The sequence below is a fragment of the Larimichthys crocea genome, chromosome IV, assembly GCF_000972845.2.
Source record: "Larimichthys crocea isolate SSNF chromosome IV, L_crocea_2.0, whole genome shotgun sequence".
Classification (NCBI taxonomy): domain Eukaryota; kingdom Metazoa; phylum Chordata; class Actinopteri; family Sciaenidae; genus Larimichthys; species Larimichthys crocea.
The window spans coordinates 1,234,204-1,252,641 of NC_040014.1; the positions used below are offsets into that span (position 1 = coordinate 1,234,204).

Consider the following 18,438-nt stretch of genomic DNA (forward strand, 5'->3'; position numbering starts at 1 on the left):
TATAGATATATATATATATATAAAAGGAAAACAAAGGACTAGATGCAGCCAACTTGCAAGTCAGAACAGATAAGTTTTGTCAACTCAGCTCTGCAACATGTGGCTTTAAACACTCAGAACATAACAACTCTCTCTCTTGCAGTGATCATATTTCTAAGGCTAAATAATGTAACAATTACCTCTTCCTAAGCTCCACCACCACTTTGGAGAAGGCCTGCTCATGGTCCTGTCCTAGAAATAGAGACATACAGTAACAGTATTTAAAAAAGGTATAGAGGAAGACTCCTTAGGCTACATACATTCGTGCAGTTTAGTTTATTTTAACTACATTTGAGTGAATTGTAGGTTTTACACATACAACTCCTACATACCAAACTAACCTGCGTACTGTTTGGCCAATTTGGCGACGTCTTCTTTGTTGAAGACGTACTGCTTGTTGGCCATCCAATGTCGCAGCAGCAGCACGACCAGGACGGAGACTGAGAACGAACACCAACAGTTTAAAAACACGTTTTAACTACAGACATGGTGGAAAGTAAAGTGAGCAGACAGAGGCGCAGCAGCAGGGGGTGACTACACGTGGGGAAAGGGGCTGACAGCTCGCTCCAAACACGCCATGGGACTAGGAGGCGGCGTGCGTGAAGCCCAGAAGACGGCGTCTTCCTGACCAGAGGAGGGCGGGAAAATACTGTATACTGTATGTCTCTATTTTTAGGACAGGACCATGAGCAGGCCTTCTCCAAAGTGGTGGTGGAGCTTAGGAAGAGGTAATTGTCACATTATTTTGCCTTAGAAATATGCTTACTGCAAGAGAGAGAGTCTGTTATGTTCTGAGTGTTTAAAGCCACATGTTGCAGAGCTGAGTTGACAAAACTTATCTGTTCTGACTTGCAGATTTGGCTGCATCTAATCCTTTGTTTTCCATTTTTATATATGTGTGTGTGTGTGTGTATATATATATATATATGTATATATGTGTGTATATATATATATATGTATGTGTGTATATATATATATATGTATGTGTGTATATATATATATATATATATATGTGTGTGTATATATATATATATACACACACATATATATATATATATATATATACACACATACATATATATATATATACACACATACATATATATATATATACACACATATATACATATATATATATATATACACACACACACACACATATATAAAAATGGAAAACAAAGGATTAGATGCAGCCAAATCTGCAAGTCAGAACAGATAAGTTTTGTCAACTCAGCTCTGCAACATGTGGCTTTAAACACTCAGAACATAACAGACTCTCTCTCTTGCAGTAAGCATATTTCTAAGGCAAAATAATGTGACAATTACCTCTTCCTAAGCTCCACCACCACTTTGGAGAAGGCCTGCTCATGGTCCTGTCCTAAAAATAGAGACATACAGTATACAGTATTTAAAAAAGGTATAGAGGAAGACTCCTTAGGCTACATACATTCGTGCAGTTTACTTTAAGTTAAACTACATTTGAGTGAACTGTAGGTTTTACACATACAACTCCTCATTACCAAACTAACCTGCGTACTGTTTGGCCAATTTGGCGACGTCTTCTTTGTTGAAGACGTACTGCTTGTTGGCCATCCAATGTCGCAGCAGCAGCACGACCAGGACGGAGACTGAGACGAACACCAACAGTTTAAAACACGTTTTAACTACAGACATGGTGGAAAGTAAAGTGAGCAGACAGAGGCGCAGCAGCAGGGGGTGACTACACGTGGGGAAAGGGGCTGACAGCTCGCTCCAAACACGCCATGGGCTGAGGAGGCGGCGTGCGTGAAGCCCAGAAGACGGCGTCTTCCTGACCAGAGGAGGGCGGGAAGAGGCTGCTCAGCCAATCAGAGGGCGAGTCAGTTGCGTAGACGACAGGAACTTCGGGGTTGCCAGCAAACTATAAAACCCCCCTTTTATGTAGTTTTTAATTATTTTGAATATATATATTAAATTAGTCATTCACAGTGATATATTTTAAAAGTGTGTGTGAAATGCGAACATTTCTTTTATGTCATTCATTTTTTTGGTCGTTTTTGCCCTTATTTTTGGACTTTTTGGAGCTTTGTCAGCACACAATGATTTGTCCCAAAGAGCACGTTATTCTCGCTTGTGAGGAAAACAGGAAGTAGGCCAAAGGGTTTTGTGGACAGGTAGCTGCTTGCTAAACTTTAGGAGTTCAATGATTTGACACCGGACAGGTGACACACCGACCGACCGACCGATCGACATGAGCGGCAAAAATGAAGTCAGTTTTGATCCTAAAGGTAAGAAGCTTTCATTCATCCAGGATATGTGCAGCTGTGGGTGCTTGTCTGTCTGTTTAACCCACTGTTACTACTGTCAATGCATCAGAACACTAATTATTACAATAGATTTATCTGAAGTGATGCTTCATGGATTATTTACAAGCCGAATTTTCTAGTAGGTCCTAGCAATTGATAAAATGTTAGACAAATATATTCTACTACACAAATGGCTTTTCCAATAGTGGAGGAACTTTTAATTAACACATTTCTCAATGGAGTTCGGTCACATCGAATTTTCGTGCGGGTTTTTCTGAAATCAATATATGTTGATGTCAAGTCAGTCAGACCAGTACAGTGGCACAAATTCATGATGAAGCTAATTTGTCACCCCCGCATTGACAGAGTGATCATTGCTCCACAGTAAACACAGGCAGCCGTGCAGTCTCGTGACATGAGTTCCTGCTGTTACAGCAAATAACAGTCATGCCTGTAACCCACAAACATCCTGTAATCATATTTGTCTGAATGCTTTAGGGTGTGTTACAGTGTTGTGATGTGCTGCTCACGTGATGTAACTCACTCCTTTTTTCATTTTATGGATAACTTTTTTAAATACATAAAGGACTTGTTCATCAGGTTGACTTCTGTGCACGTTCACATGATTTAGATTCCAGTGTCACTTTCTCTCACACACAAGAACGATCACTCTTATCGTGTGTATCATTACATTGCCTTGTCTTCAGAGCATCAGCACCTCCGTTATAACCCTCTCCGAGACACCTGGGTCCTGGTGTCGGCCCATCGCATGAAGAGGCCGTGGGCAGGTCAGGTAGAAAAACCTCCTGAGGAACACATACCCAGATATGACCCCCGCAACCCTCTCTGTCCGGGAAACACACGTGCAAATGGAGAGGTAAGGACAGTTGGATAGATTAATTCAGCAGATTAATACAAAGGTCTGTATTGCACAGCAAACAGCAGCTTGTTTGGTCATGATGTTTACTACTTTCTTGCCCCACCACAGCTCCACCCATCCCTTCTCCTCTCAGCCAATTCTAAATGGCATTTGCTTTGGACGCATAAACATTTTTGTGTTTTCTTTCTCCCAGTTCTGACACCTCTTCATGTCCTCTGTTTCTCTAAAGGTAAATTCAGACTATGACAGCACTTTTGTGTTTGAAAATGACTTCCCCGCTCTTCAGCCAGACGCTCCAGATCCTGGTGAGTGCCATCTCGGATGCTGTGAACAATACTGTAAGAGGTCGTTGTGTTAAATAGACAATAGGATTAAATTCACAATATTTTTCCATGCGTTCATAGACACGTATAGAGCCTGTTTTTGCACATGTGAGGTGCACAGTATTTCATTTTGAGATCATTTTATGGAAACTCTTGGATCACAGCTAATGGTGGATCAATGTAATTACAAAGCAAATGAAATGTTGGAAGTCTAACACAGGATTGAATTTTTAACAATGTACATTTTCTGCTGTGTTCATCAGGCTCTGATCAACATCCGTTGTTCCAGTCTAAAGCTGCCAGAGGTGCCTGGTAAGAACAAAGCTTCATGTCAAATACTACAGGATAATCGCTGTGTGAAGTATGTGTAGTTATTATTTGGATTGAAAGGGACTGAAGATTGAATGTCACTCTAAACTTAATTGATTCCAATGCATCAGATAGCAAAATTTATGTTTGACCCTAAAATTACTATGTGGCTCAGAGGTTTTTTGAGTCTTAATCAGTGAAAATTATGATGCATTCAAATTTATGACTAATTAAATCTGAACTGATGAGTGTAATCAGAGCAGCCATGCTGAGGTGACTCTCATTCATTGTTGTGATCATCATCATCATAATCAGCTATTAGGTGAAGATCATTTTGTTAATCAATGCGCTTCATGCCACCTGTTTCTTTTCAGGACATCTTGAACTGTGCAAAACAAAATCACAAATCCTCACCGCACATACATTAAGATCAGTGTTTCCTCTGTGACACCAGCAGATGGGGATGTTTTCTCACCGCTCCATCTCAGATACACCAGATCAAGGGTGTCAAACATTGATCCCTGGGTTCAGTCCGGCACACTGAATGCTTTTCAAGATTTTGAATCCAATTTATCATTAAAATGCATAACTAACTACTGATTTGTCCACTCGACAAAGGAACACGAGGCAGACTTTCACTTTAGAGGTGTCATTATTTAGATTAAATTATTATGCAAATGTTTTACTGGGCTGGCTGTGTCCCATAAACTAAAATGAGTTTGACCCCACGGCACTAGCTGCTTATTTGTTATGATGATGTGGCCCTCAGTCCAGTGAGGTTCATCCCAGACCCTTGGGAAAGAGAGCTTTCCCTGTAGCCAAATCTTGCATATTTTGCATTCAGTCATGAAATTAGCTTTTTTGATCTGTAGGCGTCGTTGGCCTGAGAAAAGAGAGGAGAGCTAATCTTTTGTGAGTGCACACTTCCATACACAGTAGCATATAATTATGACATCCACAGAAAGCTAAACCTTTACTAATAAAGCTTTTCTCTCCTGTAGCTTGAGTCAAGCCTCATGACAGCAACCCACTCAGATAAGGTCGTCAAGTCTGGGGATAACAGTTTGTTTTATCTTTAAAGATGTACCTGAACGATCCCACATTTCGGGAATCCTTGGATGATTCTGCCTGACAGCAGAGTTACACAACAACTGAATAATAGATTAAACACTGCACGTGCTGGTTGAAAACTGAACCTGGTGTTTAAATCCCAGTGCACTGGCAGATGTTGTTGCTGTCGGTTTTTACTTGACACACACATTCGCAGAGTAACGAAGCAGAGCAACGCTGAGTGACACGTGTCTTTGTACTGGTTGTTAAGTTTCAGGGTATTTTTCAGTCTACGTTTGTTGTTGCTGTCACGTTTGATCAGTACAGGTTTTGTTGTTGTGTGTTGCGTGTTTCTGGTCTGCGCAGTCTTATCGTCATGTTAGAGAAGGAGGAAGTTGGAAACTAAACTGGAGAGAACCAGTTAGAGGGAAAATGGGATGAAATGGGATTTTGAGGATTTGGGTTATTGGAGACAAAAAAAGAAATGGGGTGAGCAAAGAGTAAGAGAGAGACAATTGCTAATCGCTTAATAAATCACAGCAGACAGATCCTAAATTTTGAAGGACTTGGTAACACATTATTTTACAGACCTGATGGTGTTTTTATAACTTGCAAGAAAGGAACTGTTATGTCACTGTAATTTCTTAAGAAGTGTCCTGGATATGACTGATAAATAAAAACGTATGTCAGTTAGTAAACATCACATTCATTAAAAGGATCTTCTAGGAAAATCTAGGGAGTCCCAGCACAGCTAAATGTTTGTGTGAATGAATTTTAATTGTTCTTTTAAGAAGTTATTTCAAGGAAATTTCTCTGAAAAAAACAAAACAAAAAACAACTGCTTCCAAATTACACCCAGCTCTATCTCCTGTTTTCTAGCTTGTCTATATAATTTCCTGGTTCTTTCTTTGAAAGAACTCAAATAAGTGAGTTTTCACTGTAATGCTCAGAACACATCAAATATTTAATAACATAGCTCATTTCAAGAAATCAGAGTTTCCAAGAACATCAGTTATTATGACATTAGTCTTCGAGACATTATTCAAGCCACACTGATAAAACTATTTAAACAAGGCTCAGACAGACAGACAGACAGACAGACAGACAGACAGACAGACAGACAGACAGACAGACAGACAGACAGACAGACAGACAACTTCTGTGGTTTGCCTGCTCTTGTTTGGTCCAGACTGAACAGCTATTGTTCATATAACAACTTATGTGATGTCATGACTTTTCATCTAGTACCATTATCAGGTCACTATTTTAATTTGTCCAAAACTTTTATGACCAAATAAACAAAGTTCACACTACCATTAATAACTTTAAATTCCCATCAGCCGTGTTGGGTTTATGTAACATTGTTTTAGGTCCACACACACATACATATATACACTAGAGCGCTGGCAGCTCCTACAATACTCATGAACAATTCATAAATACGACCATTTGTTTTTGCTCAGAGCATAAACACTAAAGTCATGTTCAATTATTGATCATGTAGGAGCTGGCCAGACCATAAGAGGAGCCGGTCTGTCGATAGAAATTTCATTTTTCTGACTGCAACAATCGAGCTGGTATCCCCCTGGGTACCATATATATGGCATTCTCTTAAACACACACATTCTGAGGACACGGGTTAGCTATACACACTAGTAAACTCTGTATGAAGTGGATACAGATAGCAAGATGGATATCTGACCTGATCTGTCATGGCTTTGAATCTCACCCCAGAGTCAATGACCCCGGTCATTTAATCCCAATCATGCCTGTCTCTCATCACTTTATAATTAAAGTGGAAAAACATCAGATATCTTTATGTTTGCCCATTAAATCTGATTTTAGGATTCTAAATAACTATAGTGTATTTTAGTCAAAATGTTCTCATAGATGTGTCAGTGACTCAGGTCTGTTCAGAGATTGTGTATGTATTTTGTTGCACTAACAAAGATGAACTAAAACTATATTCATTTTGTGTTTCCCCTGACAGCTTGCCTTAACTCCCACAAGGAAAGACAATAATACAGTAATAAATAAATAAATAGTAATAAATGTGTTTCACTGGATCCCGCAAATGAATTTTTGCCCATAAAAGTGTTCACGGTTAATTGTAACGTTTTAGTCACATTTGGTAGTGATTTATCCGACTCTGTAAGTTCTCAGCCTTGCTATTTATTGAGTGCAGCTATTTTGCAGTGAATCTGAAAAAGTACCACGAACAAAAGCTCCAGCAGACAAGCCAAAGAAAAAGATGTCAAAGAAGACGTGTAGCTGTTTTTGACAAGTGCTCTCTGGGAAGTGCAGAGCAGTCATTTCACAGCAATTCAGCACTGTGCATCAGACACATAAAAACAATCTTACAGAGCATCACTTTTAGTTTTATTAACCAGACCCAACCAGGCCCAAATACAGTAGATCAAGGCTGTCTTTTGTATATATTTCATGGAGAAAAAACAGGCAAGACAAACAAAAGATGGGATGAGAGGTGAAGAATGAATTGAAAAGATTTTTCCTCCCTGGTTTTAACACCGGAGATCAGTTCTAAAGTGAGACAAGTTTAGTTTCACACTCTCTTGGATGCGTGATGGTGGCGTGGGGTTTTAGCAACAGAAGTTACTCTTGCATTCATAGTGAGTGACTGATGATTAGACAGACACTTAACAAAGAAGGGTCCTTAACAGCACAGTGTTTGACACAGTTTTACAGCCATGCTGCGTCATGAGGGCAATGATGATCTCTTGCAACTACTGGATGGTCACCATGGGATGAATTGTAAAAGTTTTTTTCATTGATTCTCTGACTGTTCATTGGCCTCAGCTAATGGGAATGTCTTATGCTCTTATGGTAAGCTATGGTGAGTCAGTTAAACAGTATCCCTGCTAAACATAAGCATTGTCACCATAAGCATATCAGCATGCTGACGTTAGCATTTAGTCCAAAGCACCACTGACTCCCAAGTACAGCTTGACAGGTTATCTAGCATCCTGTTTCAGCCACTATCTAACATCTTTTCTGCATTCCTTTTTCAGTAAGGTCATGTGTTTCCATCCCTGGTCTGACATCACCCTCCCTCTCATGGAAAAACATGAGGTTGTCAAGGTGATTGACAAGTGGGTGGGGCTTGTTGAAGAATTAGGCACAACGTACCCCTGGGTTCAGGTATGTGGTGTATGCACGCACACACACACTCACACATTAATGATTTCTCTCAGGGCTGAATAGCTAAAACATTTCAACAGGTAAACCTTTCACCCTGCACTTCAGCATCATTGATCATTCTGTTTTCTGCTCTCTCAAATGTTTTATTTTAATATGTCCTCTATTGGATTGGGTAAAACTTTAATGGCGCCTCTGAGCAAACTTGCAAATTCAAACAGCACCAGCAGAGAGAGAAGGAATGGCAACAGATACTAAAGCATACATAACCAAAATCATGAACAAATCATTGTATCGTAGTTGTTAAATTGATACAAAGACCAAAACTGAATTGTTCATATTACTCTGCATACTCAACTTCTAATTTCTGTAGCTCAGCCAGTCTTGTAATTTCCTTTTTATGATATTTGACTTCTCTCCAATGTTTTTTTGTGCACACAGTCTTAATTTTTGATTTAACTTATATTTTTTTGTAAGATAATTAGACTGAGAGTGTATCCCAGATATATATCCCAAATGTATTCAAGCCCATTTCTCTACTCTAGTCTACACATGATTTTTGAGTGTGTGCATTGTAAAGTATTGGCGTTTTATTTACAAACCAACCCAGTAGGAAGAAAAAAATCCATAGAAATGCCTCATACTCTGCAATTCTGAACCTACCCCACTCTGTTACCCCGGATCATGATACAGTAGATGCTGGTAGCTTATAGTGCAGGTTTCCCAAAGTTCAACCCCTCATCTGTACCAGGGGAAACTAGCATGGGCGATGTATGGTCCTCTGTGGTTGCCATGAAGGCCTGTTATGGAACAACCTTAAAAAACGAATGCAGGACTCTGGTGAAGCTGGGTTGGCCAATCCCCAATTTAGTGGATAATCCTTGTTTTAGTCACCTGCATGAGCATGGATTTATGTTTGAGGGAGACCTTGACCTTTTGAGTTGTTGAAGAAAAACAGCATTTCTGCACCAGTGCTGCCACCCAAAGGCTCTAGTCTTCTTCTTCTTCTTCTGTTCATATCTTTGTTTTCATTTTCATTTTCTTTGCCTTAGTTTTGTCGCTCGACATACGAGCCAAACTGACAAACCTTATTAACTTTTACTCTTATTTTCTGTTTTAGATCTTTGAAAATAAAGGAGCTATGATGGGTTGTTCAAATCCACATCCTCACTGTCAGGTAGGAAATGCACACATACACACATACACGTACACAAAAGGTGATTTACAGTGTATATATGTATGTGTAAACATTGCCCCATTTTAACTACATGGATGAATTAAATGTCCTTGAAGTGGAAATATGATGTTCAGAAATACATACACACATTTGCACACATGCAATCCATTTCTTGCAGCACAGTTATGTTAAAGGCGCAGCATTAATGTGAAATAACAAATGCTTTTATCACACAGGCAGAATATTATTAGTGTCACTGGTCCAATTTGCGCATCTCTGAGTTTAGCTCTTCACATTCACTATGACAGTGAAGTGTAGTGAAGGCAGACAAGTCTGAACATAGAAGCTGTTATGTGACTCAGAAATAACAACTGTCTGTTATGCAAAATTACCAATTATGTTACTATTTGGGCGTTTTGATATCTTTTCATGTTTGTCCATTCAGTGAGTTGATTCAGATAAGATTAACAACAAGAGATTAGCAACAAAGAGAGAGAGAGGCTTTTTCTGTCAAACTGTCACTTCGCAGTGTGATACTGAGGAAAAGCACAATCAGTCAATGCTGAATTTTAAACAGCAATATTGTTGTCAGTATGGTCAAAATAATATGTCAGCTATCCAACTAAATTTAGAAAACAAATGAAGCTGTCTAAATGAAAAGACCACAACCACTGTGAAGTACATGAATGAAGGCAGCCCGTCTTCAGCTTAAGACTAAAAGTGGTCAGGCTGAAAAGTATGAGGTTGAGGAAGTAGGCAAACATGGCATGTATTTGTAAGGAAATATCCTTTTTATGGCTTTATTTACTCAGAGAGGAACCCTACCCAGCATATATGAAATGTGTGGGACCATTACGCCAGGTTCAACTGCATATTACTAACTGAAGCCAATTTGTAACTTTGTAAACAGAAAACCACTTCAGTTTTCAGACCTAGTACCAATAGCCTTTCGTTCCTTCTAAAAGGAGCACACAGACAGATCCTGTAGTTTTCACTAAATATTCTCATACATACTCAACACCTGCATACCAACACCTCTAAAGGTCACTACTTAACATTCGTAAAATGTTGAACTAAGGAATAGTTTCTTAATTATTAACTGCAGTCCACAAATACAGCTGAAGTTTTGCCATCTTCCCTTTTATTTTGTGTACAAAGACAACTAATTATTGTACATATACATAGCAAAAGATGTCCATCCTGGCAGTAGAGTATTAGATTACATTTGAGCTCTGTGATGAACTGGTGACTTGTCCAGGGTGTGTCCAATGTAAAATGGGATTGGCTCCAACCCCATGTGACCCTGATGAGGATCAGCTGTCATTGAAAATGGATGGACATTTGAAATGTAAAATCTCTGAGATGAGGAGCTTATTACAGGTGTTATTGTATTGTCACAGTAGTGCATATACAGCAGAGTTTCAGAATAAAATAAATATTTGACTCCCTACAGAGCAGGTAGAAACAAAGGCTGACTGGACAAAGGATGACTACTGTAATATACATATTAACAGCAGAGGGCAGTATGTAACCTCAGAATAACACTGTGGGTCATAGATGTTCTATGGTTGATCTGTTTCCTCATTCATGTGATTTATTTCTTACTTCAGAGAGTTGCTTTAAAAAAGTAGATTACGATAAAGTAACTGTAAAAGTAGAAACCATCTCATTAATATGGCTAACCCCTATTATACATGTATTCAGGTGCCATCAAAGTCTTGTTTGTGCTTGTGTAACTGCTGCAAGATCAAAAAATGTGTTCATGTAGTCCAGTATCAAGGGTCCAAAATCAAACCTGGATCTGGCCTTTGATGGAGCTTTTTTTTTTTTTTTAAGTTTTAGCAGGTTTGTTTCTTGTTTCTTATTTCTTGCAGTCAAGATTTCCCATTTTTTTTAAGACATCAAAGTCAGAGCAAAAAGTAATGTGTAAATGTGTGTGTGTACAGCTAGGCAACCCCTTCAGGCCAAACGCAAGAAGCAAAGATCTAAAACTTTGAAGAATAACGAACAGAAAATGTTAATCATGTTCTGGAGGCAGCGTTGCTTCTTCTAACTTTAGTCTCATAGGAACAGGGCTGTATGTATTTTTATGTAAGTGGAAGAAGGAAAACCTATGCCTCTGGAATAGTAATATCCTATTTTTATATAAGTAGCACAAACTATATACAATGCTCTGTGAAGTGCTTAGAATATGTTTAAAAACATTTTCCTCTCAGGCGCAGATGGTTATTGAGTTCATATTTACTACGTATTTTACTGTTGAGAAACAAAACTCGGAAGATAAAGTTAAGATTTAGTGGCATTTGGTGTAGTTGCCGATGGCAACCCCCTCCATCACCCTCCTGTTCAAAGCGTGAAAGAGAAAGTTCTGAGAAACATGGCGATTCAACATGGCGGACTCCGTGGAAGAGGACCCATCGTGTCTCATTCTATAGTATTATTTTCAGTTGATTAAATTCTAATGAAAATAATAAGTAAATAGTAGGTATAAATGTTATAATACATCTCCGACATATTCTGTAAATAGAGCCCCTAAACCTTACACCTAAACCTTTAACTGGACCTTTAAAGTGACTGATCTATCTTGTGGGAATAAGTATATAAATTGTTTACTCTTTATCTTGCATTATCTTGCTGCTGGATAGATGATAGATCCGTGTATACAAAATGACAGGTGTACAAATAGACCCACGGCTACAGATGTTGGAAGTCGTGCAAATATATTCTAACACACTCTCATACATGCCTGGAGGCGTGCAGATGTAGTTCGCAAATTAACCATGTTTGTTTCTTTCTGTCTTTTCAGGATCATGATCATGTTACAGCCTTTATTCAAGCCAGTATTCAAAAGCCATTCATATTAATATTACGCTAAGCTTCTTTCTGCTTCCAATGGAGTAATTGTGTAGAGAAACTTACCTAGGGCAAAAATGCCAACAAACATGGATCATTTCCAGCTTTTTAAAAGAAGAATATTTTATTGCAATTGCTTTAAAATTAGCACATTAAGTATTTATTCATGAATTTGAATCCCAGGACAGTGCAGCTATGATATGTGCCCTGAAGGCATGGCAAGCAGGACACTAATAAACTGCCTCAGAATAAAAAAAATGACTCCTGATCATCAAGAGGAGCCTTTGTACATTTCCTCAATGAAGCTAATGTGGCTTTTTACTTCTGTTGTGAAGAAAAAACCCCACAAAAAAACAAAAGGATTTGTCGATGCCTATGACAGTTTGATGCCTGCATTGCATTGTGGGTGAAAAAGTGGAGGAGTGTTTAATCAGAAAACAATTTGCCATGCAGCCTGAAGCAGTGCAGAGAATGCCACTGATTATTACACTGTTGATGCGATGGAATTTTATAATTGGAAAAACCAACTCCTGGTGACACAAATATGTGACTTTCAGTAAAACTCTGTACTGTTCGGTACTGGCCTAAAAGCACTACAGCAATTAAAATGGGAAAAACCCTGAAAACAGTTTACAGTAATTCCTACCCCGGGCAAAATGCACAAGTAATGAAATGAAACCAACAAGCTGACTGACACAAACAGCTTTGCTCCCAAGTGTGCAGCTAACTAATCAATATTCTGGTGAAGGTCTGGCTCATCAGAGCAGAAATATATTGCACACTGTTGAATTTTGCATATACTTGTGTCCATTAGTTTGGATGGTAATTATGACAAATCCATATGCAAATACCGCCTATTCAAAACCCTAGTAACTTGTTATCTCGGGTAGTGATTTATAATGCAGCTGGGAGTCAGTAGTTACTTGTTGGAGTCATTTGGCACTCTTCTTCCGCTTTTACAGCCATTAAAATACCATAAAGTGCAAGCTTAAATGATCAGAATGTCTGTCGTGACATTCACCGTTGTCCATAAAAAGCTTTCTGCATTGCTGCAGAAGGACATTATGAAGCCTAAAAGTGTTTTTCCCCAAAGCGTGATTGAAAATGAACCGTGGTGTTGTTTGTGGAGGTAAGTTAACACAGACAAATGTTTTCCACAAACCACATGACCCACAATATCCCATAGTTTAAGAGCATTGAACTGCCTGTTTTCTCCAGGGATGTTTACTTTTTCAATCACAGTTAATACCGACGTCTCATTTAGATTAAATACTGTCTGCTTGCAGAACGGCATTTGGTGTCTGATGAGAGGAAAGTTTCAACAGTGTCTTCATCTTAGTCAAAACAGCTGCTTGGTGTTATTCATCACAATCAGGATGCTAATTTTGTCAGTGAGTGAGTGTTTCTGTCTCTTTGAACATTGCTCTGACATTTACAGCTTGTTAACTAAAGCTGGATCAAATGTTATGTTGGTTACCTAAAATGTTAACCAACCAATCAGCTCTAATTAAATATGACTTTAACATTCTTAATGAGTATTTGTAAGTAAAGGTCATACCTTTTTCATGTATTTTACTTCATATCTTGTGCAATCCAAATCCCCATTAGCTTTCAGCTACATTACTATTAGCACTGTGAAATACTGTCACAATGAAAATTTGGGCAACCGGTATGAGGACCTATATGTACCCAGACAGGCAGGTTGGTTAAAAAGCTCTGTACTAAGACTAAGGTGAAATAACAGCCACAGCAGTGGGTGGGCAGGCAGTAAGTACAAGCCAATGAGTCCAGAAGAGCAGGTCATGACAGGTCATGACATGAACTGGCTGACGGAGACAGGAACAGCGTGTGAGCTGTATAGATGATCTGAGAGGAGAGGGAAAGGCACTGATACGTACTCTGAGTAGTAATTAGGGACAGTTGTGCAAGGAGAAGAATAATCTGGTTCTTGGAAAGGGAGAAAAACTCTTAAGAGTGGTGGGATTTGACAAAATCCAGAAAGATGCAGTAAACTGAGAGGAAGATGGAGCTTGTACAACTGTGACAGACATGGGTCCTTATTTCCCAACATTAAATCTAGATGGTCTTCTATATGCATCTACAGTAAGTTTTATTCTAATCAAGAACAAGGCTTGAGTTTCATCGGTTTTATCTGCTGGCTACACCAGAAGCCCAAAACACTGGCTCATACCCCCAGAGGCAAAATTGTCACAAGACAGTAGCTGATAAGATTATAATGCTACGAACCAGATGGAAAAAATAATTCAACAGGACCCTTAGTGCCTATAGATGGGACCATGCTGATGTGGTTTACTGTGATGAAGTGCCTGTCTCAATTACATTTTAGTGTCTGCAAGTTGATTTTTACTCTGTATTGAAATAAATGTAAGCCAGTGGCTGCCAGGAGAAAGTCCATTTATCAATCTGAAAAACCTGAATAGGAAAATTAAAGTGAGTTTTGAAACCCAGAAATCTCTGCACCTGTGAAAGCCTTATTGATTAAGGTCATTTGGAATGGGAGTAATGGGAAAATGTGGGCAGATAGCCTGTTGCCCCTCGCATTTTTTGAACAGACAGTAGTACACGCACATGCATAACTCTGAGGTTTTCTCGATTTCTGTCTCATCATCCATCTTCCTTCCTGTTACATCATAGGTCTGGGCTAGCAACTTCCTGCCTAATGAGCCTGCTCTGTCAGACCGCTGTCAGAGAGCCTACTATCAGAAACATGGAGAGCCAATGCTGTTGCAATACGCCAGACAAGAGGCAGAGAAGAAGGTACCGCTGTACACACATAAACACAGTGTTTTCAAAAGAACATTTGAAGATGAACACCCTCAGAGACTTCTTCTTTCTTGATTTACTCTCCTTCTGGTCTCAGTTCCATATATTCCAGAAAACATTTCAACAATCTTACAAAGAAGGCAGCCTTTTTCCCTTTCTGTGCTGACAATTGAAATAAAATTAAACTTGTCAAGCGAGGAATTCTCATTATATGATTCCATTTTCTTAAATAAAAATGTATGGCATCCATTATGTACTATGATACAAAAACAAGTGGTAAACATTTAGTCATGGGATTCATATTGAACAATCTCTTCTCCATCATATGCATCATGGAAAGATGTGCAAGAAATCTGACATTAGAGGACCAACATAGTATGTGAAACAACGAATCAACAAAGATGGCTTAAACAGCATGTTTGGTTAAATTAAGTGCTTCATTTTAATTGGCCATTGGATTACCCCCACTGAAATTTGGATTTGATGATCATGAGCAATATCATGAGCAGCGATGAGAAGCACAGTCATTTTAGCTGTGTGATAATGGTTTCTAATACACTTCAGAGGCTTGCTTTGAGAAATAACATTGACAGTAACATCATATTTCTCTCACCATGACTGCCCTCATTGCCTCTCCATTCATCCATCTACTTCCACCCTTTCCCGCCATGCTTCTCATTCTTTCTCGTTCTCTTACTTCATCTTTCTCTTTTTTTCACCTATCAGCTTCCTCTGCCTGTCTTTCAGTCAGTGAAGCGTGTGATTGGACAGCAGACACACTCATTAGCATAATGCTGTGGCATCCATCTTCAACCTGCGTGAAGATTAGGAAAACCAACTGTGTGTGTGTGTGTGTGCGCGTGTGTGTCTGTGTGTGTATATGAGTGATTTTCCAGTTGTGTGTGGAGCATCAGCAGCAGTAACCATTGAAGACAGGGTCCAACAGAGCACTGAGTGCATTAAGCATGTTGGCAAATGTCTCATTAGTAAGCAGGCATTTGATGGAAACTGTGGTCGAACTCTCGACAGAAGAATTGAACTTGACAGAGCCATGACTTTTATTTGTTTTGCTCCCTTGAGCTGTAAAGAGACAGCATAATACTTATTTATATTTATATTTAATACACTTAATCTTGTGCTATATTTATTCCTATTTGAAATTGGTTTATCCTGTTATAAGCCAAACAAATATGCTGTCGGTGTATCTTGTCCTAATAAGATTAACTGATATAGCCTTACTTTAAGGCTTACACTTGTAAGTCATCCTTTAAATTTAAGTATTGCTGAAGAGATTGTAGCTTTTTGTTATTTGGGTCATTGGATGATTATTTGATTTCACTATCATCTGTCCTGTGTCCTCCTGTGCTGGTGTCATCCAGAGTTATCCAAGTGTTTCATCTGTTTTTGGCCAAATTGAAAGCCTCATTTCATTACCTTTTTAGCGTTTTGTTGGAATTATGCGCAAGGGAAAGTAAACTAGCAAAAACATACCAGCAATTTCTTAATTTTATTTTTTAGTGTGTGATTTCTTAAAAGGAAACATGAAGTTGAAGTCAACAAAATACATTTTGAAATGTTTTTTTTTGTTGTTTGTTTGTTTGTTTTTCCCCACTATAGTTTTTAAAGGTTTTGAAAACATTAATAATTAATCTGAGATTTTGCTTTTGGAAGTTATGCAGGCCATGGAATAAAAAATATTTATAATAATAATTTTATTTTTTGTTTTACTTAAATAAATACTTTAAAATAAAGTACACCTATTAGCTTTTCTATCAATAGTTAAATGAGAAGATCAATACCAGTCTTCACTGTAAGACAAATTCGTATCTAGAGCCAGCAGCTGTTAGCTTAGCTTAGCATACAGAGAAAGGAAACAGCTCCCCTGCCACTGATATTTGTTATACTTTGTTTGATCTGTACAAAAACCGAAAGGAAAAATAACAAATGATTGTACGTGGTCTTGCGTGCCAGCCATGCAAGTTTAGCATCGGTATTGCTTGACAATAAAACTGGGACAGAATGATCATTCTCACACCAATCTAAATTCTCTCAGAACTAAGGAAAGTAAAAAGAGCAACTTCTTTCCTGTTTTTCCCAGAACAAATCGCTTTTGTTGATGAGGGACTTCACACACAAAGATGAAATCCACTTGGGGTCTATCTTAAGAGTAGCGTTTCTCTATTCTCTTTTTTTTTCTACACTTGAATCACAACTGATTCTTTTGAGTGGCTTAAAGGAAAGGTATTTAATTTCTCTTCAAGAATAGTCTGGAAGGGGACAATAGGCCTGATGATAGAGTATAAAATTAACCAAAAGGAGGTTGAGCACAAAGTAAGAAAGAGGCCGAGAGAGAGGGAACAAAAGGATACAAAGGAGTGGATGGAGACGAGTAAGGACAGACACAAAGTCACAGAGAGAGGGATGTGCAGGTAAGAATGGAAAGCGAAATCAGACAGCCCCTGATTCATTCAGGGAATGGACAAATACCTCTTCTACTGGGAGTATGTGTGTGAGAGAATGAGATAGAGAGAGGGTACAGCATTAAGGTTTCCAGAAGAGCAGAGTAGACACTAGACAGCTGCTCATGAGGACTGACCTTTATAAAATCAGAGTGGAAGCAGAAGTGTGTGTGAGTGTGTGTGTTTGCAAGAATGCCTTAAAGTAATTGTTCTTATCCTCTAGTGTGTGCATGTGTGTGTGTCTTTCTTTTTGTGCCTGTCTCTCTGAGCTGGGGTTAGGACCATAAATTGGCACACTGGAGTGTCTGGAGGAGTTTGAACTGTGGTTTTGCTCCTTGGTGACACTCTTGACTTTGAAACAAAAACTTTGTAAGCTAATTGAATAATGCTCTTTGGGATTTGCTGTCTGTGAGGTGTCTGTTTTAGGACATACTCCACTTCCTATCTGTCTTTCTTTCGCTCTTGAATCCACCTCCTCCTCCTCAATCTTCCCTCTCCATCCTGGCTCTCTCTCATCTTTTTCTATCTTCATTTTGCTCCTTTATAATCCTGTTAAAGGCCACGGAGGGCGAATACAGTGGAATATGATTGTGAGGAGGGTTGGAAGGGAAGACTGAAGAAGAAGGGAAAGCTGAAATCTTGACAAGAAAAAAGAACAGTTTGGAAGGAAGTACATCAGAAGTTTATCTATAGACGTGTAATCATTTTAAAGTCTGTGTAAAGGCAATTCTGAGATTATTTTTAAGTACATATTTTCAATCATTCAAATTTGGCTGGGTGGTTAATAACACTTTCTTTTTGCTCTGACAAACTCAGAACATATATTTGTTCTTACTATATGCAGACTTTAAAGTTGGTGTTTTTAAGTTAAATCACAATAGTTTAACTAAGCACTTTAGATCTAATTACCTCCTTTTTTTTCCCTGCTCATTTTCTTTATTTCAAAATATTTATTGTAAGGGAAGCTATAGAAAGTGTTATTGCACCAGGCACTAAGTAGAATCCTATACTGCAAGTACATTTCATTAAAAAGACTGAACACTTTGGGATTTTGTCTGATTAGTCTGTGTTTTCCTCCACAGTTATTAAACACCAAAACATTCCCTGTAGATCCCTAATTATG

At 38.6% G+C, this 18,438-nt stretch overlaps 2 protein-coding genes across 3 annotated transcripts in view; one reads left to right on the forward strand and one right to left on the reverse strand.

Moving 5' to 3' along the window:
* The window catches only part of sigmar1 (sigma non-opioid intracellular receptor 1), a 4,888-nt gene extending 3,013 nt beyond the window's left edge, over window positions 1-1,875 (reverse strand). Inside the window, exons 1-2 of one of the 2 annotated variants that reach the window (XM_010742245.3) lie at window positions 1,569-1,875; window positions 1,366-1,417 (exon numbers count right to left, since the gene is read on the reverse strand). In XM_010742245.3, coding sequence (XP_010740547.2) covers window positions 1,366-1,417; window positions 1,569-1,713 — 197 coding nt within the window. In that variant the 5' untranslated portion in view covers window positions 1,714-1,875. Of the gene's footprint in view, window positions 1-179; window positions 232-380; window positions 480-1,365; window positions 1,418-1,568 lie in introns of those variants that run through there. The other variant, XM_027278604.1, reaches the window with a different exon arrangement.
* Window positions 1,876-2,093: 218 nt separating this feature from the next.
* The window catches only part of galt (galactose-1-phosphate uridylyltransferase), a 30,010-nt gene continuing 13,665 nt past the window's right edge, over window positions 2,094-18,438 (forward strand). The window contains exons 1-7 of the mRNA XM_010742243.3: window positions 2,094-2,306; window positions 3,032-3,201; window positions 3,434-3,509; window positions 3,791-3,839; window positions 7,916-8,045; window positions 9,163-9,219; window positions 14,728-14,850. Of these exons, the coding sequence (XP_010740545.2) occupies window positions 2,270-2,306; window positions 3,032-3,201; window positions 3,434-3,509; window positions 3,791-3,839; window positions 7,916-8,045; window positions 9,163-9,219; window positions 14,728-14,850 (642 nt within the window). The 5' untranslated portion in view covers window positions 2,094-2,269. The remainder of the gene's footprint in view (window positions 2,307-3,031; window positions 3,202-3,433; window positions 3,510-3,790; window positions 3,840-7,915; window positions 8,046-9,162; window positions 9,220-14,727; window positions 14,851-18,438) is intronic.